Raw genomic sequence first — 22,792 nt, 5'->3', positions numbered from 1 at the left:
AACATATACCAGAACACAAATCTATACTTATTAAAAACAAAACGTTAATAATTCTACCATTAAACCAGTCTCAGGTCACCTGCCGAAAATTTGTGTACCTACATAAACACTCATTTGTCCGGTGCCTCGCACATAGAATATATATGTATTGTCACAGAAATGAACCAAATACAATTTTAAATAATACTTTTAATGAATGCTAACACAACTACCTGGCGAATATAGTGTGAATAAATCAGTTTATTTCAAAATTATTATGCAATTTATAATATATGTTGAACTTATGTTCAACAGTCTTCTTCTCTGGATAATTTGGTGGGGAGCTTGACCAGCCGCCACTGCTGTCATCATTTACTCACCCTCAGGTTGTTTCAAACCTGTATATATTTCTTTGCTCTGTTGAACACAAAGAAATATATTTGTAAGAATGTTAATTTTCAGTTCTGTGACATCATCCATTACCACAGTAGAAAAAATATTGTCTATTTTTTGTTCTGTTGAAAAACATATTTTAGGAAAACTAACAGTTCTGGGGTACCTTTGACTACCATTTAATTTTCTCTATTATGATAGTCAATGATGTCCCAGAACTGAAAATTGCTAACATTCTTCCAAATATCTTTCTCTATGCTCATCAAAACAAATTAATTTATACAAGTAAGAAATAACATGAGGGTAAATAAATGATGACAGAATTTTCATTTTTGGGTGAACTATCCCTTTAAAATTAACCCAATAATATGTTTGTAAACATATGGATGTTATCTTACCTCTATTTGAAAGCTTTTTGAGTCCATATGTTTGTAAACATATGGATGTTATCTTAGCACTTTTTAAAAAGCTATGTGAGACAGTTGTTTTTATGTTGGCAGCAATTCTAGAAAATTATTTGGAATTTATTACACGGTTTGTTGGAATGCATGATTCTGATTGGCCAGTCGAGATTTGCAGGTTCGTTATTCCCAGATAACAACCTCTCAAAACGAATAACACACGGTAACCCGGATGCAGCAAATAATTTGGAGTTTTGAATTTCAATTTAAATGTCTTTTAAAAACATATATGGCATTATACTGTATTTACAAATGATTAAACCAAATTGCCTGTTTGTGACATTTGAACATCATTTCTTACCTTAAAACTGAAAGTAAACGGCTTGGTCTGCATTCGGTAAAAATGAGCTAATAAAATATTTCAAATTCACATTTCATGTCCATTTTTTTTCTCATGCGGCAAGTAGCCATGTAATAAGCGGGATAATATACAAGCATCTGGCTGTTATCGTGAAATAAGAAATAATTGAACATGAATTCTTGTTAATCAAATTTAAGCGTGATTTTGTTATGTTGGACAGAACTGTCATATTTCTGGGCTCTAGTTTATCCTATAAACTGATTGATTCTGTGAAATCTGTCACATGACTGATCATTGAAATTGTGTCTTCTACTCTTTCTGTGCGTCTCTTGGAATGAAGACAGTCAACTTCCACATGCCTAATTACTTTCAATTACCTTTTCTAAATTATACACAAGCTTTTTGGTTTTCCTCCGAGCTGAAAACATGCATCTCAGCTACATGCTCTAAACAATCTAACAGAGCTTAATGGCTTCAGAACAAGATGGCATGAATGTATTCAGTCTTCAATGGAAAAAATAGCCTCAGGAATGCCACAGAGCATTTTATTTTTCATAGAATAAACAACAACAGAAAAAAGAAATGGAAATTTCTTATCTTCCATTTTTTGTTTAGATGATTCTTCATAGGAATTATATAAAAGAAACAGTGCCAGCACATACTATAGCGAGAATTAGAGTTTCTCTTTCATAGTGGTTTGCTTGAACCAGTGTTTTCTGTAAGAGCCTTAGGTGTTCCAGGTGGTTGCCAGATTGGATGAGGAAGCTGCTATGAAAAACTCAAGTCAACTTGACTTAACAGCATTAGAGTGCAGCAGTTTATAAGACACACAGAGAGAATTTACTTTACTACTTTAATTACTGTTATAACACAACATGACTGATGTAAAAACTTAAAGAAAAAAAATGCATTCTTACAGTACATGTGTGTCTGCGAAGACATGCTAGGTAGCTAGTCTTGTGTAGGTAGCTAGGTTTTTGGCTTTGTTTGTTCCACATTTCAGACTTTGTTTTACCAAGAACTGCCACTTTCCTGCGTCAAAATGCCTTAAATCAAACAAAACTCTGAAAATCATTCAAATGTGTACCTGGGAAGCATTGGTGTTAGTGTGTTTTTCCTCAAGCCAACTACTGAGTTGAGTCAACCGATCAGATTTGAACTGCTGATTTCAGCCAGTTGCCATTTTTATGTCCAGTATGGATCACATTATCAGTGGATGGTCTGTGGGGGGTTTAATTCAAGATGGTGTAAATGACATGAATAACTTTTTGGTGGCTATGTGTGTGTTGTGTGTTTGAAGCGATTAAGTATGATCCGGTTAAAGAACAGCGATACCAGCAGGAGGCCAAGCAGAAGGAGCTGCAGCGCATTGAGGAAACTCTACAGATGGTCGCACGCAGAGGTGAATTACCTGTCTTTACCTAACATTGGCAATGTCCTCTTTTTATGGTCTCAACCTTCTATCCGCACACCAAACCATCTATACCTCTGTCTTTAACAATTGTGTGTGTTTGCTTTGTGCTTCATCTGATGGATGGCAGGCTCTCAGGCTGGAGAGTTTGTATTTAATCTGGAGAGTTATGTGTATAAGAATCCACCACAGGGTACGTACAGAACCCACTGCAGTGGAAGAGCAGTCAAATGTCCATCTTCTGTTTCAAGAAGCATGCATTTATTTATATGACGTGTTGAGAGTTTGCATTGAGGGCTCAAACTTTCTGGCCGTTTTTCTTGGTGCGCTTCTGTGCATTTTTGTACCAGCGTTTGCATGCGTGTGCATTTATTAAAAAAATTCTTATGTCCTGTCTCAGTCATGTGTGAATGTTAGTTGATGTTCCCTTTATTTCTTTTCTATCTGACCAACTGTTCTCTTTCTCCCAATGCTGCGCTTTGTAAGACAAAGGACGTAAGCTTAAAAAGCATAAAAAAACCTTTAGGAGATCTAAAAAGCATGAACATAAAGCAGGTGGGTGGCTGCGACTGACTGTGATCGACTCAGTGGAGCCCCAAGCATAAGCAAATATTGTTTAAAACTGTATTTTGTTTGTTGAGTTCATATGCTTAAAGAGGTTTGGTTTATTTGGTGGATGAGGCAATTACGGTAAACCGGTTTGTTTTTATTAATTTCAGAGAAGCCACGGGAAGAGAAGAAAGACACGTTCCCTGAGAAACTGGCGACACAAGTTATCAAAAATCTCCAAGTAAAAATCACCAGCATTCACATCAGATATGAGGATGATGTGAGTATTGACTCTAAAATGCATGTGCACATTCACACCTAATGTCATGAGGGTTGTTGAAATCTGGTAACATTCTTTCTGTATGCTGAGGCCCATCTCTAAAATATTGTCTCAGGTCTTGTGAATTTTAATGATGGCCCTGCGCAGGGCCGAATTATCCAATGGGCATAATGGGCACAGGCCCAGGGGCCCACGCACGCCTGTGGTCCAAGCAAGGGGAAGAAAACTTTACATAACAGTGTTTCCGCCAAATTCATTTTGCCGTGCGCTTCTCAAAACTGACAATAGAAACTGAAAATGTCAATGAGAACAGCTTTATTGTTGTAGCCTAAATATAATCTATGAGTTGGAATACCCTCACGATTGTCTTAAATCTCAGGTAAGAGTTTTTTACATGTATTTGGTGGTGTTTCCTTGCCAATTATGAATTTTATATTGATATTATGATGATCAGGTCTGACTGCCTTACTTTAATATTTAGCCTTCATTATTATAAAATCCACAGTGCTTTTACGTACATTGCAAAATGTACATACACACAAATCTTGTGATGTCATAATATATAGGGTAAATAAGTATAGGCCTAGGCTACTTATAATATTCGTTAATGCCGTTTAACACATTACTCGCTTGCATAAGTACGTGAGTCGTGAGGTGCTTGTTACACAAATAAAGTTTAACAAATGGACAAATTACTCTTAAAGTATAGTCATTGACAAAGACTGCGCTTTTATTCTTAGAAAAAATTGAGATGTTATAAGAAAATATTTGAGAATTGCACTTAAGAATATTCTTAAGAACTTCCTATAATTTATCTTCAGAAAGTTCTTATATTTTCTCTTAAGAACGGTTTTGTGAATCTGGCATGTTTGTGTGTGAATTACGGAAGAATCGTATAGAACTGAATTGGTAGCGGTGAGGCAGTGTGTGCTTGCATATGCCAGTGAGTTACAGTGTGCTAGAAAATGTCTTAATATTGTTGCTGCTGGTCCAGGAAAGCATTGTTGTAAAATAAACACAAAACAAAATTCAACAAATCGTTTATTTAATACAAGTATTATACAATAAAATAATCATATCAATTAATATTAACATAAATTCAATTTAAATAGTTATATTGGTAGACACTAGCCAAATACAAACCGGAACTCTTGTGGTGCCATCCCAAAAAGGTAAAAAATCTCTCTCACGTACCTTCTCGGGATCGGTTCCACATTTATGGAATGATCTGCCCGCTGCTACAAGATCAGCAGATTCTGTATCCATCTTTAAGAACCGTCTGAAAACACATCTCTTCTGTCAACACCTGACTGATCAGTTCTGACTTCTATCTCTTTTCTATACTATGGTAGACAATATGAGACCAATTTTCTTTTATTGCACTTATGCTTTTTGTTGTCCTTATGTTGTTCCAATTGCTTCCATTGTTTCCCTCATCTGTAAGTCGCTTTGGACAAAAGAGTCTGCTAAATGACTAAACGTAAATGTAAATGTAAGTTAACTGGGGGTAAAATGGTCTATAGGCTAATTCAAATCTTTATTGTGCGCACGTCTACAAGACACTTGTGGCCTCTGAATTCTTAATCCCGGCCTGGCCCTGGGTTTTATAAATGCTGTGTGTGTGTGTGTTTTTAAACATGTGACGTGTGTTATGTGTGTGCCTTAGGTGTCGGACCCTCAGAGACCTCTCTCTATGGGCATGACTCTTTCAGAACTCAGTTTACAGGTAATCTCTCCAAATAAGAATAAGAAAAAGACATATAAGGTAATAATTGGTTGCAGTTCAATAATCACAGTTTTTTTTACTTATAGACAGCAGATGAGAACTGGAAGACGTGTATTCTCAATGAAGCAGCTAAAATCATCTACAAGGTCTACTCTTTACACTTCCCTGATTTGTCTTTATACTATACTGTTTGATTTTAGTTTTAGATTATGTTTCTAATGTTTTTGTCTGTGTGGATTAAAGCTGGGCCGCCTGGAGTGTTTTTGTGCTTATTGGAATGTCAACAGCCCAATCTTCTACAGAGGCTCCTGGGAGGAGATAGTGGTATGTGCACGTTATTTGTGACCCGGTCTGTGAAAACCAGCCTAAAGTCTCGTAATGTAATTATGAGATGATAAGCATCAAAGTTCAACCATTAGTATCACCAATCTTTCAATCTTTCACTTTGCCTCAATAATAAAGTTATCAAGGTTATATGTTCATGAGTTTTTTTTTAATCCCGTCTAAGGCTAATGATGCAAGACAAATAACGCACCTGCTTCTCTCTAGGGCTTTTCACACTTGAAATCGTTAACTCCGGGTTATTCTTAACCCCAGGTAAACAGAAACCTGGGTTATCTGTTTCTGTCATGGTTCTGCCCCATCTTGTCTTGCTTTTCTTGATCTTGTGGCAGAGCCATGGCAGAACCTCTTGTTCCATGTGGAGAGAAGCATTTTGGCCCACTTGGCCTTCCACATGCTCTCTACAGGTCTCGTCTTTGTCCCCACCCTCTTGTATCCCTCATTACTGCTTGTTATTGGTTTCATGCCCTACACCTGTCCCCTCTTGATTTGGTCCCTTATTTAATGCCCCTTGGTTCTCTGTCCTGTGCTGGTCCATTGTGTGTGTATGTGTCACTTGTATGGTGAGTGCCTGTTCCGTGTCAGTCTAGTCTAGTGTAGTCATTTGTAGTTCATGTTTATGTTAATCTTAGTCTTGTTAGGTGTAATTAGTCTTAGTCCTGTCCTGTTGTAGATTCCCCTGTTTTGTTATGTTACCCCCATGTGGGTCTTTGTTTTGTACTTTTGTTAATAAATTTCTTGTTAACCCCTTACCCGCTGTCTGCGTTTGGGTCCTCTCTCCTTGTCTCACCTCCACGTTCATGACAGTTTCACGTTTCACACTGCTTATAATTTACCAGGGGTTAAAGGATAACCCTGGGTATTCATAACCTAATGTTTCACACTGTACATCACTAAACCCTGGGTTAACATTCTTATTTGCATATGTGCGGTGTCAACAGTCATGATTGGATAAATACTGCAGCGTCAAACTGAGTGCGTGGTCCCTTTAAATAACCGAATACCTCGTTGTTCCACATCCAGGGAAAAATGATGCCTTGTAAATCCTTTTTGGCTGTTTTAAGCCTCCTAAGACGTTACTTACTCAAATAAATAAAAAACTCAATGGATTGTTTACACAGCGCACAGAGTTTCTGTGACTGTGCACAGCTTGTGAAATGATGTAAGCGCTGTTCAGTTTTTGACTGGGTGTCCGTTGCTAACCGTCTGGTCGTATCATTCTACCCCCGCTTCGTTTCACACTGCACACGTTGACACCGCGATGCGGTGCTAACCCTGCTTCGGAGCAGTTTCATAACCCAGCGTAAAATGCGGGGATAACCCCGCTTCAAAGTTACAAGTGTGAAACATTCGTCTACCCGGGGTTAAAAGCGAGGTTTAGAAGGAAGATAACCTGGGTTAAGCGCAGTGTGAAAAGGCCTTCTGTGTCTACGAAGTGTAAGTGTAAGGCAGAGCGTAGGAAGTTCTTATAGGTGCTCACAGACGGCTATTTCAACATATTCTTGGTTCAAAAAAAGTGTCATTTAAAAAGCGTCATTTGCTGGGTGCATATAATAAGGATTAGAAACAATACTACATCCTGTTATACACAGCAATCATCTAGTTAAGCTCAAAGGTTGAATCATAATAAAAGATAAAAATCATCAGATATTTTATGGTTTGAGCGCTATTCACACAGCTCTAGCAAGCTATTTATGTATGTGCGTACTTCTCTATGAATATGTAATAATAGATGTTTTGCATGCGTGAGACTAAATCTGCATCACTGAATAAGTATAAAACATAGTTGGACAACTTGAGGATTGTTATTTAGGAAAAACTGAGTTGTTGTGTGCAAACTGGTGTCTCTCATCACTCATGCTTGTGTTTTTGGATGCAGTGTTTGTTTAAGGGTGTGTTGTGTATAAATTGTGTTATGCATAGTGTGGTCAAGAGGATTTACTTCTATTCATAAGAAGTTTTAGGACGTCCTGGTCTAATGTAACTTTGCTGTGAAGCACAGAGAAATAGTATTAACGGTCCTTTGTGTTGTGCACCTTTTGCGCTGACATAAAATCATAGATGATTTGATATAATGTCCTGATACATACAGTATATTGTTTCATTCTGTATCTGTACAATGTGCGAAACGTTTTTTAGTTTTTTTATTATATTAAAGGAATAGTTAACCCAAAATGGAAAATTATATCATCAGTTACTCACCCTCACCTTCCAAACCTGTATAAATTTCTTTGTTCTGCTTAACACAAAATGAGATATATGGATGAAACGCTCTAATAAAAATAGCCTGTATAATACATTTATACAGGTTTGGAACAACTTGAGTAACTGATGACAGAATTTTCCATTTTGGGTGAACTAGTGAACTATCCCTTTACAGTTAGGGTTTTAAGTTTTTGTAAAACAAATATAAGACCATGTGATTTCATGACATTACATTGAATAATGTGTTTTTTTTTTATTTAGAGCAAACTGAAAGCAGGAATCAGCACAAGAACTGAGGAACTGCAAGGCTATCAGTACAGTATGTGTTTTCTATATTCGTTATAAACTTCACTTTCCACAGTAATGAGCAGTAGTCTGGTTCTAGTTTTTGGTTAAGTTAAGTTTTGGTTGTTATCTTCACTTTTACTGTTAATTGTTCATTCATGCAAGTGCTGATTTTGTTTGCGCGTGCGTTCACTTCATCTCCTAGTTTTCATGCTTTGTTTGTGGAGACTATCATATTAAAACCATGCACACAAAACACACCCCTCTGAGTGCACAAACTTCTCTTAATCATAATATGTACTATATTTACATAATTGCGATCCTGTACCACAGACACATGCTAAACTAAAGCTAAGCCGCAACCATATGTATGAAATATATACTATCAGTATACTATAACAATTGAAATGTACTGTACATGAAATAACACATGGCGTGAGAACATTGTGAGGTAGTGTTGTCAACCATTGGACCCATCATAATTCTGTTTCCTTCTTCAGTTTTCAAACCCATTTTTGCCTCTGCAAAGATGTGTATTAACCCCAATGCTGAAGTTGAGCTCAAATCACCTAAAGCAATCCTGCATCTGGAGGTTCAGAACATTGCTATTGAGATGACCAAACCTCAGGTATGACTACATTGGCAGAACCTAGATAATAGATTGATTTTACGTTAATTTTTTTAAAAAACATTTTACTGTACAGTACTGTATTATCTGAGCGCTATCTCGGGTAAGCAACAACTCCATAATGTTGTTTTTGGGTGATGTTTCTAGTACCTGTCTATGGTGGATCTTCTGGAGTCAATAGACTGTATGGTGAAGAACAGCCCTTACAGAAAGTTCAGGCCTGATGTTCCAGTCCACACAAACGCAAAGCAGTGGTAAGAACAGGTGATCTTGCTAACTTGAATAAAGTTGAAAGATTTTAAATGATCTGATTAATTTGGGCTCTGTGTGACTAACAGGTGGAGATATGGCATCAGCAGTATACTGGAGGTGCATATCCGACGCTTTAACAAGATGTGGAGCTGGAACAACATAAAGAAGCACAGGGACACGCTTAAGGTTTACAAAGCTGCATACAAATGCAAACTCACACAAGGAAAAGTCAGAGAGGACACAGAGAAACAGATCCAGGTAATAAGTACAAAAAATAATCGATAACATTAAAGGGATAGTTCACCTAAAAATGGAAATTCTGTCATTATTTAAGTAGCCTCAAATTGTTCCAAATCTGTGTAAATTGTAGTGTTGCATGTAAAGGGATAGTTCACCCAAAAATGAAAATTATGTCATCATTTCCTCACTCTCAGAAAGTTCCAAACCTGTATAAATGTCTTTGTTCCGCTAAACACAAAGGGAGATGTTTGGAAGAATGTCAGTAACCAAACAGATCTAATCTCCTATTGACTCCCTTAGTATTTATTTTCCTGAGATTAAGATTAAGTAAATGAGATCTGTTTGCTTACTGATATTCTTCCAAATATCTTCCTTTGTGTTTAGCAGAACAAAGACGTTTATACATGTTTGGAACAACCTGAGGGTGAGTAAATGATGACTGAGTTTTCATTTTTTGGTGAACACAAAAGAAGATATTTGGAAGAAGGTTTGTAACCAAACAGTGCTGGGGCACCATTGGGAAACAACACTACTATGGTAGTCAGTGGTGCCCCAGAACTGTTTGGTATTCCACATTCTTCGAAATCTCTTCTGTTGTGTTTAACAGAACTTAGAAAAGTATACATATTTGAAACAAATTGTGGGTAAGTAAATGACGACAGAATCTTCATTTTTGGGAGAACTATCCCTTTAACCTGCCAAAAGTCAGAGACAACCTTACAATGCAATTTTTTTAGGATATAATATCATTTCAAATGAAATTTGTATTAAGTTCAATTCAAATAATACACGTGTATAGGTGCATATTTATTTTATTGTCTTATTCCACATCTCAGGAGCTAGAGAAAGTTCTGGATGTGTTCAACATTGTATTGGGCAGACAGCAAGCTCAGATGGAGGTATGAAAACTGAATGTTACTGATGTTTTATGAATTGTAATGCAGTTTAGTAACCCTACAGCACTTTCTCTCTTATCAGGTGGTTTGGTCGGGGCAGAAGCTTGTGGCTAAAAAGGCCGCCACTCAGAAACAGAGCGGCGGAGGAGGCTTTTTCAGTAGCTTTCTTGGCAGGAAAGAAACAAAGAAGAAAGAGGAAGAAGAGGATAAAGAACCTGAAAGTAAGTGTTGTATCTCCAGTATATTTCCATATCTGCCTTTGACCAAACACAGATTTGCAATAGATTAGCATTTCTATACTTATGTGTGTTAACAGGTATAGATTCCCTCATGACCTCTGAAGAGAAAACCAAACTCTACACAGCCATTGGCTACAGTGGGAGCTCACATAACCTTGCCTTACCAAAGCATGTGAGTGGAGAGTTCATCCACAACAATGTTGACACTATGCATTGTCTTTCATCTTAACATTGACTGAGGATGAGCATCATACGTATATTCCCATCAGCCTGGGCAAATACTGAAATATGTTTTGTTATGTTCATTTGTGTAGTATGTAGCTGTAATCATCACCTTTAAGCTTTTGAGCACCTCAGTAACGTTCAGAGAGGAGCCCGGTGTTCCAGAGATCCTCAAAGTACAAATGATCGACCTCAGTACGACCATCTCACAGAGACCAGGAGCCCAAGCCATCAAGTATGTCTCATACTATACACATACATAAGAAAACTTTAGTATGCACTTGCTAAAGGGACAGTTCACCCAAAAAAATAAAGATTCTGTCATGATTTACTCACCCTCGGGTTCTTGTATATACATTTCTTTGATCTGATGAACAAAGGCAAACATATTTGAAAGAATGCAGTTCTTGGCCACCATTGACTACCATATGAGGACAAATTGCTTTATAAATGTCTTTGTTCTGTTGAACACAAAAGAAGATATTTGTAGAATGTAGGAACGCAAACAGTTCTGCTGCACTTTTGACACCATTGTAATTTTTCCTACTATGGTAGTCAATGGTGGCCAAGAACTGTTTGGTTATAAGCATTCTTCCAAATATCTTTCTCTGTGTTCATCAGAACAAAGAAATGTATACAAGTTTGGAACAATTTATGGGTGAGTAAATGAAGACAGAATTCTGTCCCTTCCACTAAGAATATGTACGATTTTTGCATTAAAACGTCCAACAAACACTAGCTAAGTGGTATATATTTTGTTCACTTACATTTACATTACATTTATGCATTTGGCAAACGCTTTTATCCAAAGCGACTTATATTGCATTATCCTATACATTTGTTTCTAAGTATGTGCAATCCGCTGGGATCTAACCCACGACCTTGGCATTGTTAGCGCCATGCTCTTACCACTGTAACCACTTACATTATCCCAAATGTTTAAAACCAAAGAAATTTGTTGTTGTTGAAGTGGTTTAAATGGTGTATCTACAGTGAAGCGTGAAGTTGTTGTTTGTGTGTTAAAGTGAAAGTGTTTGTGTGTTGTGTAGAGTGGAAGCTAAGCTGGAGCACTGGTATGTGACTGGCCTGCAGCAGCAGGGGCAGGTGCCGTCTCTCATAGCATCACTGGGAGACTCAGATTCATCTCTGCTCAGTGTCCTGTTTGAGCTCAACCCTGAAAACAGCACCGCCGACCAGCTCCTAAGAGTTCACTCACAGCCTGTGGAGATCATCTATGACGCTGTGAGCTGAGTGCTACTGTACTTTCTTTAACATAACAGATTTCACAAACTAAAATGGGTGTCAGACAAGTGAGGGGGTGGTGGGGTTTGCCAAACAACTTTCAGCCTCTTTTTTTCAATACATTCCAAATGTACATTATGTAATGTATATACAGTACTTGTGCAAAAATGTCAGTTATTATATAGGAGAAGGTCCAAAATTACAATATTTAATGATAATATTAGTTTGTTTGTTTTATAGTTGACCGTCATCAGCATCACAGAATTCTTTAAGACAGGTAAAGGGGTCGACCTGGAGGTCATCACCTCGGCAACACTCAGCAAACTTGAGGAGATAAAGGAAAAGACTGCCAGTGGTAACTCTTTTCTCATTACCCATCATTCCCTACAGATATGATCACAATATTATCCCGCTGAGAAAGAGTAAGTTAGTTCTGTACGAGCTGTCAGTAATACTTTACCTTTATCTGAACTCAGGTTTGTCTCACATCATTGAGACACGTAAGGTGCTGGACTTGAGGATTGATCTTAAACCCTCATACCTGCTGCTGCCCAATTCTGGCTTCTATGACAGCAATTCAGACCTCATGATCATTGATTTTGGTTACCTGCAGGTGAGAGAGGGAACTAAAAACATACACAGAACGCCTTCTGATTGTGTGATTGTATACAGTATGGTTATGTTTGTGTGTAGTTAAACAGCATAGATCAAGGCAGTCATCAGCAGGTATCAGCCAGTTTCTCATCTCTGGAGGAAATCATGGATCGAGCATATGAAAGATATTCATTAGAGCTTCGCAGTGTTCAGATACTCTACAGCAAATCAGGTGAACGCAGTACATCAGCAAAAAACTGAACCACTTGCACAAATTTTGGTTTTACCTTATTCTTTCATAAGAATCGCAGCAAAAAGGCAAGCATACATAAAATACACAAAACTCAAACACAATAAGAAAACACAGCTCATACATTTTTCACATACAATTACATGAAATCACGTAAAATGATGTTATGGTAAAATGTAATGATTTGTATATGTTAAAGGAGAGAAATGGAAGAATGCTCGTCTTCAGGGTTCCTCCCATCAGCACATCCTGCAGCCAATGGACTTCACTCTTCAGCTCGCCAAATGTATGGTGGACAAAGATTCCCGTATGCCCAGGTCAGCTCTCTCTCTCTCTCTCTTGCTCTCTACTCTTAATTCTTGTACTGTACATACACCCAAATCTATTATTGTTACAGGTTCAAAGTGTCTGGAGAGTTGCCGTTGCTTCATGTGAAGATCTCTGATCATAAGATCCAGGGTGTTCTGGGGCTCGTGGATAGTATTCCTCTCCCACAGACTTCCTCGAGTCCACCCACCACACCCTCAGAAAAGGTCAGAGAAAATCTTGAGTAAGAAACAAACAGCCGTACATTTATTCTGTATTGAGATGCATCATCTTGCGCATTTAAATAAGTGATTCATAGGTGGTCATTTCCTTATAGAAAGCAACAGAAATTTGATGCTTGGTATTGCAGTTGTTTGTTGAAACGAAATCGGAACATGCAGCGTTTTAAGAATCATGTGCTAAGTGTGAAACAAAGAGCGTCTTGCTTTTATATTTAGCTCCTGCGAGTGTCACAAGGCAGTCTCAGTCTTCACACATTACACAACTCAGGAAAGACATTATCCACAATCAGCTTCAGTGTTTCTCCAACCAATGAACTCTGTGATGTGTCTTTTTTCTGGATTTGCTGCCTCAAAAGATAAGAACAAAAGCCCTTAGTAGTGTACTTCGAAAAAGAATGAATCTGATATTTGATCCATTTATACACAATTTAATACATATCATATCTTCAACTACCTGTATATGTTGGAAAAATGTGAGAAAGTTGTGGTACAAGTGATATTTGAAAAGCGTCTATACATCGGTTCTACAGTAGCATACATTTTCAAGTATGCATGTACCTACCTCTAAAGCATATTTTAGCCATGAACAAAATGTGTCACCTTTTATAGCCATCTGTAGCACTTGCTAGTATTATGCACATATGCAGACAGTAAACTAAATAATACAATTTTGTTTTGGTCAGCTTTTATACAATTCGCTTTTGTTTGGATAATAGTTATGATGATATTCTTCTGAAGGTTTTGGGGATGCCCCTGTCTGATGCCAGACCAAATGTGTTGGGTTTAGACCCTGCAGTTCTGTCCTATACTGTTGAGTCAGGTAAGAATCCATCCATCCATACTGACTAACTTAATGGATATGTGCATTGTTTACAATATTGTTTATGATTGTGTATGTATGTGTTTAGACTCTGATGGTGACACTAGTGAGAGGTCTGTGGATGAAGACACTCTCAGATCAACTCTGGAGGAGCTCACGGAAGTGCAGTTTCAGTTTGAAGTCAAAGCGGTACATGCTGCTACATCATTGCATCATTCTCTCTCTATCAAATCATCATCTGGCTTCTCGTTACCTGAAAGATGTCATTGTAACATCAATCGTCATTCTATGAATTAATTCCCATTGTTTTGCCTATGATTCCCGTCTGTGTATGTGTAGCTCAGTGTGTGTTTCGGTGTGATGTATGTTTATGTGTGTGTTGGTGTGTGTGTAGGTGTTGTTGGAGCTAACAAGGCAGGCCGCTCAGGAAGATGTCGTGTTGGCGTTGAATGTGTCTCAACTGGGGGCCGAGGGCAAGATACGAACTTTTGATCTGACAGTCACATCTTACCTCCGCAAGATCAGCCTTGACTACTGTGAGATTAGAGGTTTGCGCATGCACACACACAAAAGCCTGAATTATTTAAGAGGTTGATGCAACTTCATTGAAACCTCATGACACTGTTTTAGAGCAATTTTCCACCATCGCGCCGAACCGTTCTATGCACAGTTACGGTTACACTTATGTTTCCACGTGAGCCTGGTTCAACACGACACGATTACAAACTGTTCTCGGCTCGGAATTTTCGGGGTTAGACAACCGTGCCGAATCGTGCTAAAGAATGCGTGCAGAGGCGTTATAGCTCAATCTCTTGTGTTACCAAGGCAGCACGTGACGCGTGTGTTTACATTCTAAAAACTTCCGTTATCAGCCCTGCGGTGGAAAATCAAACCATTTATGGTCTGGCATGGATCGGCACAGAGTGGAACGATTCGGCGCAATGGTGGAAAAGCGCTAATAGTGCATTTAGCAACTGGTTATATGTGATTATTGAATAAGATGCTGTTTTTTGCTGTTAAACTTGCTAATTCTTGCCTGTGTGTATGTTTTAGATCCACAAAATCCACCCCTCCATCTAATTACCTCTTCAGACAAGCATGGCTCTGATCTATTGAAAGTGGAGTTCATTAAAGTGAGCACAAACAACCCAGTGATAAAACCCTCTATGAAAGACTCTTGAATGTTTTTTGTGCACCGAGTGGTTTAATTTGTGTGGCTGTTTGTACATGCTAATGAGTGTTTGTGAATGATTCTGTCTCTTCTGTGATCTTTAGGCTGATGTGAATGGACCCAGCTTTCACTCCTCCTTTAATAACACAGAACAAACACTGAAGGTATCTATATGTTTATATGACAAATCTCATGACACATCCTTTTTGTTTTTAAGAACAAATCATGATTTTCCAAAAACGTTCATACTAAAAATTATTTAAAATATATTAAAAAATGTAAGAACACATTAAATCACGCATATTGTTGCCATGTTGTCACACATATTGTAAGGTTATATCTGTAATTTTTGGCAAAATTTAGTTATTCACAATAACTTAATTATATTATGTTAGGTTTTTTCTTTACGTTGTGTATATTTTGGGACTTAAAAAAAAGAAAAAGATCGTTGCTAAACAAAAATCACATAAAAAGTAAGTATGAGAAAGCTATTTGAGACCATTTTCCTTTTATGTATAATTAATACTGTAACAAACTGCTCAAATGTGTGTTCTTAGACCTTTCCAGTGTTTTGAATTGATTACAATTTAATTGTAAAATTTGAAAGAATGTACTTATACTTATTTTCTAAAATGTTATTTTATTGCATAGTTAAAACGAAACGGATTTTATATACACAATGAAATCAATGTCTTGTGTTTTATTGCAAGGTGAATTGGAATTGAAATAGGAGGTGGTTTGTTTTGTTGATTTACTGTATTAGTCTGGTTCATTTCACAGGTGGAGTTTTCTTCTTTGGATTTCCTGTTGCACACTAAAGCTTTGCTTTCCACCATCAACTATATGAACTCAGCCTTACCACAGGAGATCACAGCCTCGAAAGAGAGAGAAACCAGGAGACAGACTGAGAGAGCAGCAGCAGGGAAAACAGGTAAACACACACATATATACAGTATTTTATATTGTGTAAGCTTGGATCTTTTGATTTGAATTATTGATCTCATATGATTACATAGGCTCTAAATATTGCTCATGGGTCCATGCTGTCTTTGTCTCTGCTTTGTAGGGTTTTTCATGGGAAACTTATTTATTTTTATCCTCTTGGTCTTTGCACTGGTCTTGATTTGACATGCACTAACAGCAGAGTTTTTGCTCATGTACAAACATGCAGCAGACTATACTGATTTCATATTTTCACACTTGGTTGAGTACTGTTTTCATTTGAATGTCTGTCTGAATGTTTTAGTGTCTAAGGGTTCAAAGGACTCTGGTGTTGTGAACTTCAAGCTGTCTGCCATGCTTGGTTCGTTCAGAGTGTCTGTCTGCGATGAGAGAAGCAACATTGCTGACATCCGAGTCCAAGGTAGAAAAATCTAAATGTCTGAAATATCGTAAGAAAACGGAAGCTATTTAAAATTCTTGTATAATTAAGTACTTATATAAAACCATCTATATTACATGTTCATTTCTTATCCACAAGTTTGTGAGTCTGTGAATGTATTTCAATACCAGGCAACTTGTCAATGTTTATTACTGAAATATGAACAAAATATACAGACTTAAATTAAATGTAGATTTTTTTAGAAAAAAAAAATTAGAATATGAATTTTCATTATCAAAATACAGTCCATGAATCTTGAGATCATTTCTGCCAGTTATCATGTATTCACATGTATCCATCAGGCATTGATGCATCTGTGGTGGTCCAGGTCAAAGAAACTGAGGTCTTTGCCCGCCTGCGTGATATTGTTGTTCTAGATGTGGATCCAAAGACCATCCATAAAAAGGTGAGAGATCATTCATTAACATACACATTTTGCATTGTAAGATTGTAATATTAGACACAAATATAAGCACTGTATGTATTTCCATTCAGGCAGTGTCAATAGTTGGAGAGGAGGTGTTTAGCTTTAAGATGACTCTTTACCCCGGGGCAACTGAAGGTGACGGCTACTCCGACACCTCTAAAGTGGACGGGAAAGTCATCCTGAGGCTGGGCTGCATTAAGATCGTCTACCTGCACAAGTTCCTCATGTCTTTACTGGTGAGAACTCAATACACAATTTAAAAACACATCTTACACCTCATCTACACCGGACGCGACCCGCGCCGCATCCAGTGTGGACAAAATGTAAAATTATAATGGGTTCTGATGTGTTTTATTGTCTTTTGTCATGTCGCATTGCGCCGCGTCTGGTGTAGACACAGTGTTACATGTTCCCATTTGTACCCACATGCATGTTTGTGTATTACTCAGTCTAAAGCTGTTCTTTTACCAACAAGTATTTGTCAGGTTTTCTGTCAGACATTTGTGTTTTAGATTTTTCTGTGTTCTTCCTCTAGTTGTCTTTTGTTCCCAAACCTCCCCTTCCTCTTAGTTTTTGTTAACTGTGTCTTCCTTTTCCAGGACTCTTTTAGCTATCAGTATCACTCTGCTGATGAGGTACAGTCTTGGGCATGCTGCATTAAAGTCTTTTGCTTTGCAGCTTAACTTGCAATGCACTTTTGCATATTCTCACACACTGAGAAACGTCTAAACACTGAACTAAACTTATTATTATTTAATATTTCATGAAAAATAAAGAATAATGGTTATATTCTGGAAATTACTTTATAGGGCTGTCAACGTTAATGCGTTAACGCATGCGATTATTTTTTTTTTCAGATTAACGCGTTAAAATATTTTACGCAGTTAATGCAGCATCCGTTAATTTTTTTATCTAGCGTTACATTATATAATCACGCTCTTATTCATTTAAAGGCCTTTAAACCATTTAAGCGCAATTTGAAACAGTTGCTTTGACGCGTTCAGTGTAGGTAGACAGCTTCTAGCTGTGGGACACAGCGCAGCGCGACAGCGGTCCAGTCTTGTGTATACAGTCCCTGCGTCAGTGAATCTCTGTCAGAATCTGTCAGACAGTGCACCAGTGTCAAGTTCTCTTTCGTGCTTGAATGAACAAAAACACACAAGATTATGCCAGAAAGACAGAAAGTGTAGCATATTTGAATAACTTGATCCTGATTGTGGGAATTCAGTTGCATGTGTGTGCTTGTGTTCTCATGCATACTTAACCTGAAATTACAAAAATCTGAGATTAAATTTCGCACAATATGAATGCTTTGACTTTACTGGTTCTACTTGTCATTCCCCACATGCTTAATAGAAGCAATAGATGCACACCTGTCATACCCTGACACTATACTCATCACCTGTCCTACTCACCAAAAATACACCTCCAGCGCTGCTTTTCAACCCCTGTCTGAATGTGCAACCTTTTGTTGTAAATTTGGCTTTCGGGCAAAGTTCAAGAACATCCGTGCATGAAATGGATCCCAAGCTATTACAATAAAACCTTTTCTCACTCTGACTAACAATAATTTACTCTCGTAACCCCGGTTCTCTGAAACATCGAGTGGAGAGATCCACCTATGGGAAGGGCATCCGTACCTGACCTCTGCAGAAGCATCCAATTGAACCAAGTCTGGCTAAACAGACAGAAGTGCGCAGCCAATGCCAGGTAAGTCCCCACCCCCTTACCTGAGAGCATATAAGGTCTTCCTGCACTGCTGTTCTCCAGTAAGTATATTCGCTTCTCGTGCAGCAAGCGGGGCAAAGCTGGTGAATCTCTCCACTCAATGTTTCAGAGAACCAGGGTTACGAGAGTAACCTATTGTTCTCTTTCATCATCTCGTGTTCGAGATCCACCTATGGGAGAGACATGGACAGCTCCCTGATTGCCCAATACACTCACAGTGAGTTTCTGAAAGCCAGAAAAGGACGGTCACCCTCAAGGGGGTGCCATAATCATGCACCTGGCAACCCTGATGCACACACATAGTTGCTGTGCGCATGCAGGACAGGAAACATGTATGAGGCACATGCATGTAATTAACCCAGCAACACATAACACCCAGGCAGGAATGTGAATGCATGCTTGGTGACATGAATGTGCATGGACCGCTGGCCCATTCAACCTTCGTTACTATTACAATGTGTAAACAGAAGATAAAGGAATATAACAAGGAGGGGCTATGAAGACCCTACTCCTAAAACAGAATGTGCCACCAAGGCGCTGCTTAGATATGGGACTCCCATTGTGAGGGGTGCCCATGAAAAAAAGACCTGGTCTCTCTTCCAGAAAACACTGGTCCTGGTCATATATGTCTGTAATGCATGAACAGGACACAGAGCATTCAGCCTCTGATCCCCGCAGAGGAAAAAGGCAGAGGGAGAAAAGCGGATAGCTCCAACACCTCCGATGTGAATGCAGGGAAGCATTTAGCCATAAAGGCCGGGTTAGGCTTAAGAAAAACCTTGTCTCCACTCAGAGAGAATTGCACGTGCACGAAGGATGTACTGAGAGTGCATGTAGCTCACTGTCACGTTTGGCTGATGCCAAGACCAAGAGGAAAGCCGTCTTGAAGGACAACAGCTTCAACAAAATACCTCCCAGGAGCTCAAAAGGATACTGAGACAGGGCCTCCAGCACCATGGAGAGGTCCCATTCAGGGACGGTTCTCCTGATGACTGGCAAGGAGCGACGGGCACACTTCATAAATCTGCTGATTAAAGGATGCTGCCTGACTGCCGAGCCCTCAAAGCCCACATGACAGGCAGAAATAGCTGCCAGGTAGACCTTAATTGTGGAAAAAGACCTGCCTTTATCCATAAAGTCCTGTAAGAATCACAAAATATCAGGAACTGAGCACTGACATGATGTGAGATCGTGCCCATCACACCACCCTTCAAACACTTTCCGCTTACAACCATATAAGGACCATGTAGAAATGGCTCTGGCATTTTGTGTAATAGCAACGACACGCGGGTGAAGCCCAAGCGTGTTTAAGTTTGTCCTCTCACAGGACAATGGGTGGGCAGAAAGTCCTTTAGGGTGAAGAACGTAGGACAATGGGTGGGCAGAAAGTCCTTTAGGGTGAAGAACGTAGGACAATGGGTGGGCAGAAAGTCCTTTAGGGTGAAGAACGTAGGACAATGGGTGGGCAGAAAGTCCTTTAGGGTGAAGAACATAGGACAATGGGTGGGCAGAAAGTCCTTTAGGGTGAAGAACATAGGACAATGGGTGGGCAGAAAGTCCTTTAGGGTGAAGAACATAGGACAATGGGTGGGCAGAAAGTCCTTTAGGGTGAAGAACATAGGACAATGGGTGGTTCCGCGCGAGGTGAAAAGATCTACGATTGCCTGTCCGAATCTTCTACATATCATGCCCACTATCTGAGGGTGAAGGCGCCAATCTCCGTAGAGTGGGTTCCCCCTCGATAGAAGGTCCGCACCGAATGCCTGGATCATGAGTTGCGCATAACAACAGGAAAAACCGCCCACTCCACACCAAAAACTTGTGAGCAAGAGTGTAAAGTTTCGATGAGCGCAAACCGCCCTGGCAACTGATATACGCCACCGCTGTGGTATTGTCGCAGCGCACGAGCACATGATGTCCTTGCAGGCGAGGCAGAAAATAATTCAGAGCTTTCCATATGGTCAGGAGCTCTAAATAATTTATATGTGCTGAACGTAGTCTGCCCGGCCACAAACCGTTCACCATTCTGCACCCCAGCCTGTTAAGGACGCATCTGGTGTCACGACTTTCCACATCACTACCGTCCCCAAATGGGTTCCCTGTGCATAAAAGTCCTCATCGCCGGAACCGGCCGGTTCGTCTTTACGGGAGATATCCTCTTCGGGGAATGCTGGATTAGGTAGGTCAGCCCAATTAAGTGAACTCCGGGGGCCTCCCGGGGGCGCGGCACCACGTCCCCCATCCGAGTCAGAAAGGCCGAGCTCGACACATTGGGTCACAGCAACTTTGAGTCGACGCCACAGGAGCTTTTTCGGCAGCAGAAGGCAATGGCTGTTCTCCAAATCCTCTTCTGCATGCTTGAGGCCAAAGCAGACCACGCAGAACTCGTGAGAGTCCTTAGCTGCGATAAGAGCCCCGCATGCAGCCGGGCAGACCCATGGTGAGCTGTTCCCGGGAGTAGCAGCAGATTTAGAGAGCGACATATCAGTGAAAAACTTGTTAAAATACATGGCGGGCAGCCATGGAAAGGAAAAGGGTAGCAGGTGAGAAAATGCACGAGCATGGGCGGATCAGGATGAAAAAACAAAGCTAACCTGGCTGAATAGACGACTGTCACGTCTAGCGGAGGCTGATCAGACATATATCCTCCTGAAGACACACAGTGAGCAGTGAAAGCAGTGAAGCAGAGATCGCGAGAAGCGAATGTCAGCTGGAGAACAAAAGCGCAGGCAGACCTTATATGCTCTCATGTAAGGAGGTGGGGCCTTACCTGGCATTGGCTGCACGCTTCTGTCTGTCTAGCCAGACTTTGTGCAATTGGATGCTTGTGCAGAGGTCAGGTACGGATGCCCTTCCCATAGGTGGATCTCGAACACAAGATGATGAAAGAGAACTGTTGCATCACACAGAGCTGTATCTAACTGTTGGTTGCCTTCCATAGATGTTTGTAGACAACTTCCAGACAGCTAAAGAGGCTCTGACTGCCGCCACAGCTCAGGCCGCTGAGAAAGCAGCTTCCAGTGTGAGAGATTTTGCTCAGAAGAGTTTCAGACTCGCCATGGACATCAAACTGAAGGCCCCCCTTATCATCATCCCCCAGTCTTCAACATCCCGTAATGCATTTGTGGTTGACTTGGGTCTCATCACTGTGGGAAACAGATTCTCGCTACTGGCAGCTGAGGGCTTCCCATTGCCTGCTGTTCTGGAGACCATGAATGTAAAACTCACACAACTCAAACTATCTAGGTAACAAAAACTGTTCAACTATTCCTTAAAATGAATTTAAATTGATGCTGGTTTAAAAATCTATTGTATGTCATGTTCTTGTCTGTATTGTCTCAACAAGATGTTGAAGTAAAGAGTATTTAGCGCTAAACATCCTCTGACGTACGTTTATTGTATTTTTTTTCAGGACCATTCTAAAGCATGATGATGCTTTTCCAGATATTGAGATTCTGGAGCCTATAAATCTAGAGCTGCTTGTCAAGCGTAATTTGGCTGCCACATGGTTCAACAAGATTCCAGGAATGGAGGTCAAAGGAGTACTTAAGTCAATGAATGTAAGTTTGTCCTGACATGGGGGATGTGTTGGATTTTCAAACTACAATAGAAAGATAATTGCCTTGAGATGAATTTAAGGACTTTTCCCACTTTAGATGGCTCTTGGTCAGGAGGATTTTGGCGTTCTCACGAGAATCCTAGCAGAGAACATTGGTGAAGGAAGCAAAGCTGCTGCAGTGGAGGGAACCAAAGCTTCTATTAAAGGTATAAGAAGATTTATTGTTCCTCCATCTCTGTTACTCCTTCTTCTAGAGCTCCAGTTGACCCTTATTTGCTTTCACAGATGAAGCTGTTACAGATGAAGGACTGACAGATGCACTTTCTGTGGGGATGGGAAGTCAAACGGCTATCACTAATGGCACCTTCAGTGAGAATGTTGTCAATGTGCTGCTCCATTTTGAAATCAAGGAGGTGATTTAAGTTCCAGCAGTCAGTACATTTTTAAACAGCTCTAAAGTGTGGAGTTGACCAAGAGCCCTGTGTCTTTTCCTTGTAGGTTATGCTGAAATTAAAGAAGTCCACAAATAAGAAGGAGTGTCCCTTTTTGATCCTGCATGTAGCTCAGCTTGGAATCGACACCAAAGTTAGAAAATATGACATGGAGGCCACAACATACATTAAGACCATCTCCATGAAGTGCCTGGAGTTCTCTGGTTTGTAT

The 22,792-nt window shown here is 39.6% G+C and overlaps 1 protein-coding gene across 5 annotated transcripts in view; it reads left to right on the top strand.

Annotated features, from left to right (window-relative positions):
* vps13c (vacuolar protein sorting 13 homolog C) overlaps window positions 1-22,792 on the top strand; it is a 55,506-nt gene that overhangs the window by 3,264 nt on the left and 29,450 nt on the right. For 2 of the 5 annotated variants that reach the window (XM_057352825.1, XM_057353074.1), the window contains exons 5-40: window positions 2,435-2,536; window positions 2,676-2,738; window positions 3,032-3,100; window positions 3,265-3,374; window positions 5,041-5,100; window positions 5,187-5,246; window positions 5,344-5,424; window positions 7,909-7,966; window positions 8,433-8,560; window positions 8,708-8,814; window positions 8,899-9,070; window positions 9,889-9,951; window positions 10,031-10,169; window positions 10,265-10,359; window positions 10,502-10,644; window positions 11,459-11,651; window positions 11,892-12,006; window positions 12,128-12,264; window positions 12,345-12,477; window positions 12,695-12,812; window positions 12,893-13,028; window positions 13,782-13,863; window positions 13,952-14,052; window positions 14,258-14,411; window positions 14,917-14,996; window positions 15,139-15,198; window positions 15,815-15,965; window positions 16,281-16,397; window positions 16,718-16,821; window positions 16,911-17,078; window positions 17,442-17,477; window positions 21,512-21,816; window positions 21,983-22,130; window positions 22,227-22,335; window positions 22,415-22,542; window positions 22,628-22,784. In XM_057352825.1, the coding sequence (XP_057208808.1) occupies window positions 2,435-2,536; window positions 2,676-2,738; window positions 3,032-3,100; window positions 3,265-3,374; window positions 5,041-5,100; window positions 5,187-5,246; window positions 5,344-5,424; window positions 7,909-7,966; window positions 8,433-8,560; window positions 8,708-8,814; window positions 8,899-9,070; window positions 9,889-9,951; window positions 10,031-10,169; window positions 10,265-10,359; window positions 10,502-10,644; window positions 11,459-11,651; window positions 11,892-12,006; window positions 12,128-12,264; window positions 12,345-12,477; window positions 12,695-12,812; window positions 12,893-13,028; window positions 13,782-13,863; window positions 13,952-14,052; window positions 14,258-14,411; window positions 14,917-14,996; window positions 15,139-15,198; window positions 15,815-15,965; window positions 16,281-16,397; window positions 16,718-16,821; window positions 16,911-17,078; window positions 17,442-17,477; window positions 21,512-21,816; window positions 21,983-22,130; window positions 22,227-22,335; window positions 22,415-22,542; window positions 22,628-22,784 (4,182 nt within the window). The remainder of the gene's footprint in view (window positions 1-2,434; window positions 2,537-2,675; window positions 2,739-3,031; window positions 3,101-3,264; window positions 3,375-5,040; window positions 5,101-5,186; window positions 5,247-5,343; window positions 5,425-7,908; window positions 7,967-8,432; window positions 8,561-8,707; window positions 8,815-8,898; window positions 9,071-9,888; window positions 9,952-10,030; window positions 10,170-10,264; window positions 10,360-10,501; window positions 10,645-11,458; window positions 11,652-11,891; window positions 12,007-12,127; window positions 12,265-12,344; window positions 12,478-12,694; window positions 12,813-12,892; window positions 13,029-13,781; window positions 13,864-13,951; window positions 14,053-14,257; window positions 14,412-14,916; window positions 14,997-15,138; window positions 15,199-15,814; window positions 15,966-16,280; window positions 16,398-16,717; window positions 16,822-16,910; window positions 17,079-17,441; window positions 17,478-21,511; window positions 21,817-21,982; window positions 22,131-22,226; window positions 22,336-22,414; window positions 22,543-22,627; window positions 22,785-22,792) is intronic. The other 3 variants (XM_057352910.1, XM_057352992.1, XM_057353154.1) reach the window with 3 other exon arrangements.

This window comes from Triplophysa rosa, linkage group LG1, assembly GCF_024868665.1.
Source record: "Triplophysa rosa linkage group LG1, Trosa_1v2, whole genome shotgun sequence".
NCBI lineage: Eukaryota > Metazoa > Chordata > Actinopteri > Cypriniformes > Nemacheilidae > Triplophysa > Triplophysa rosa.
The sequence above is the reverse complement of the archived record's forward strand: the minus strand, read 5'-3'. Positions and strand labels throughout refer to the sequence as shown.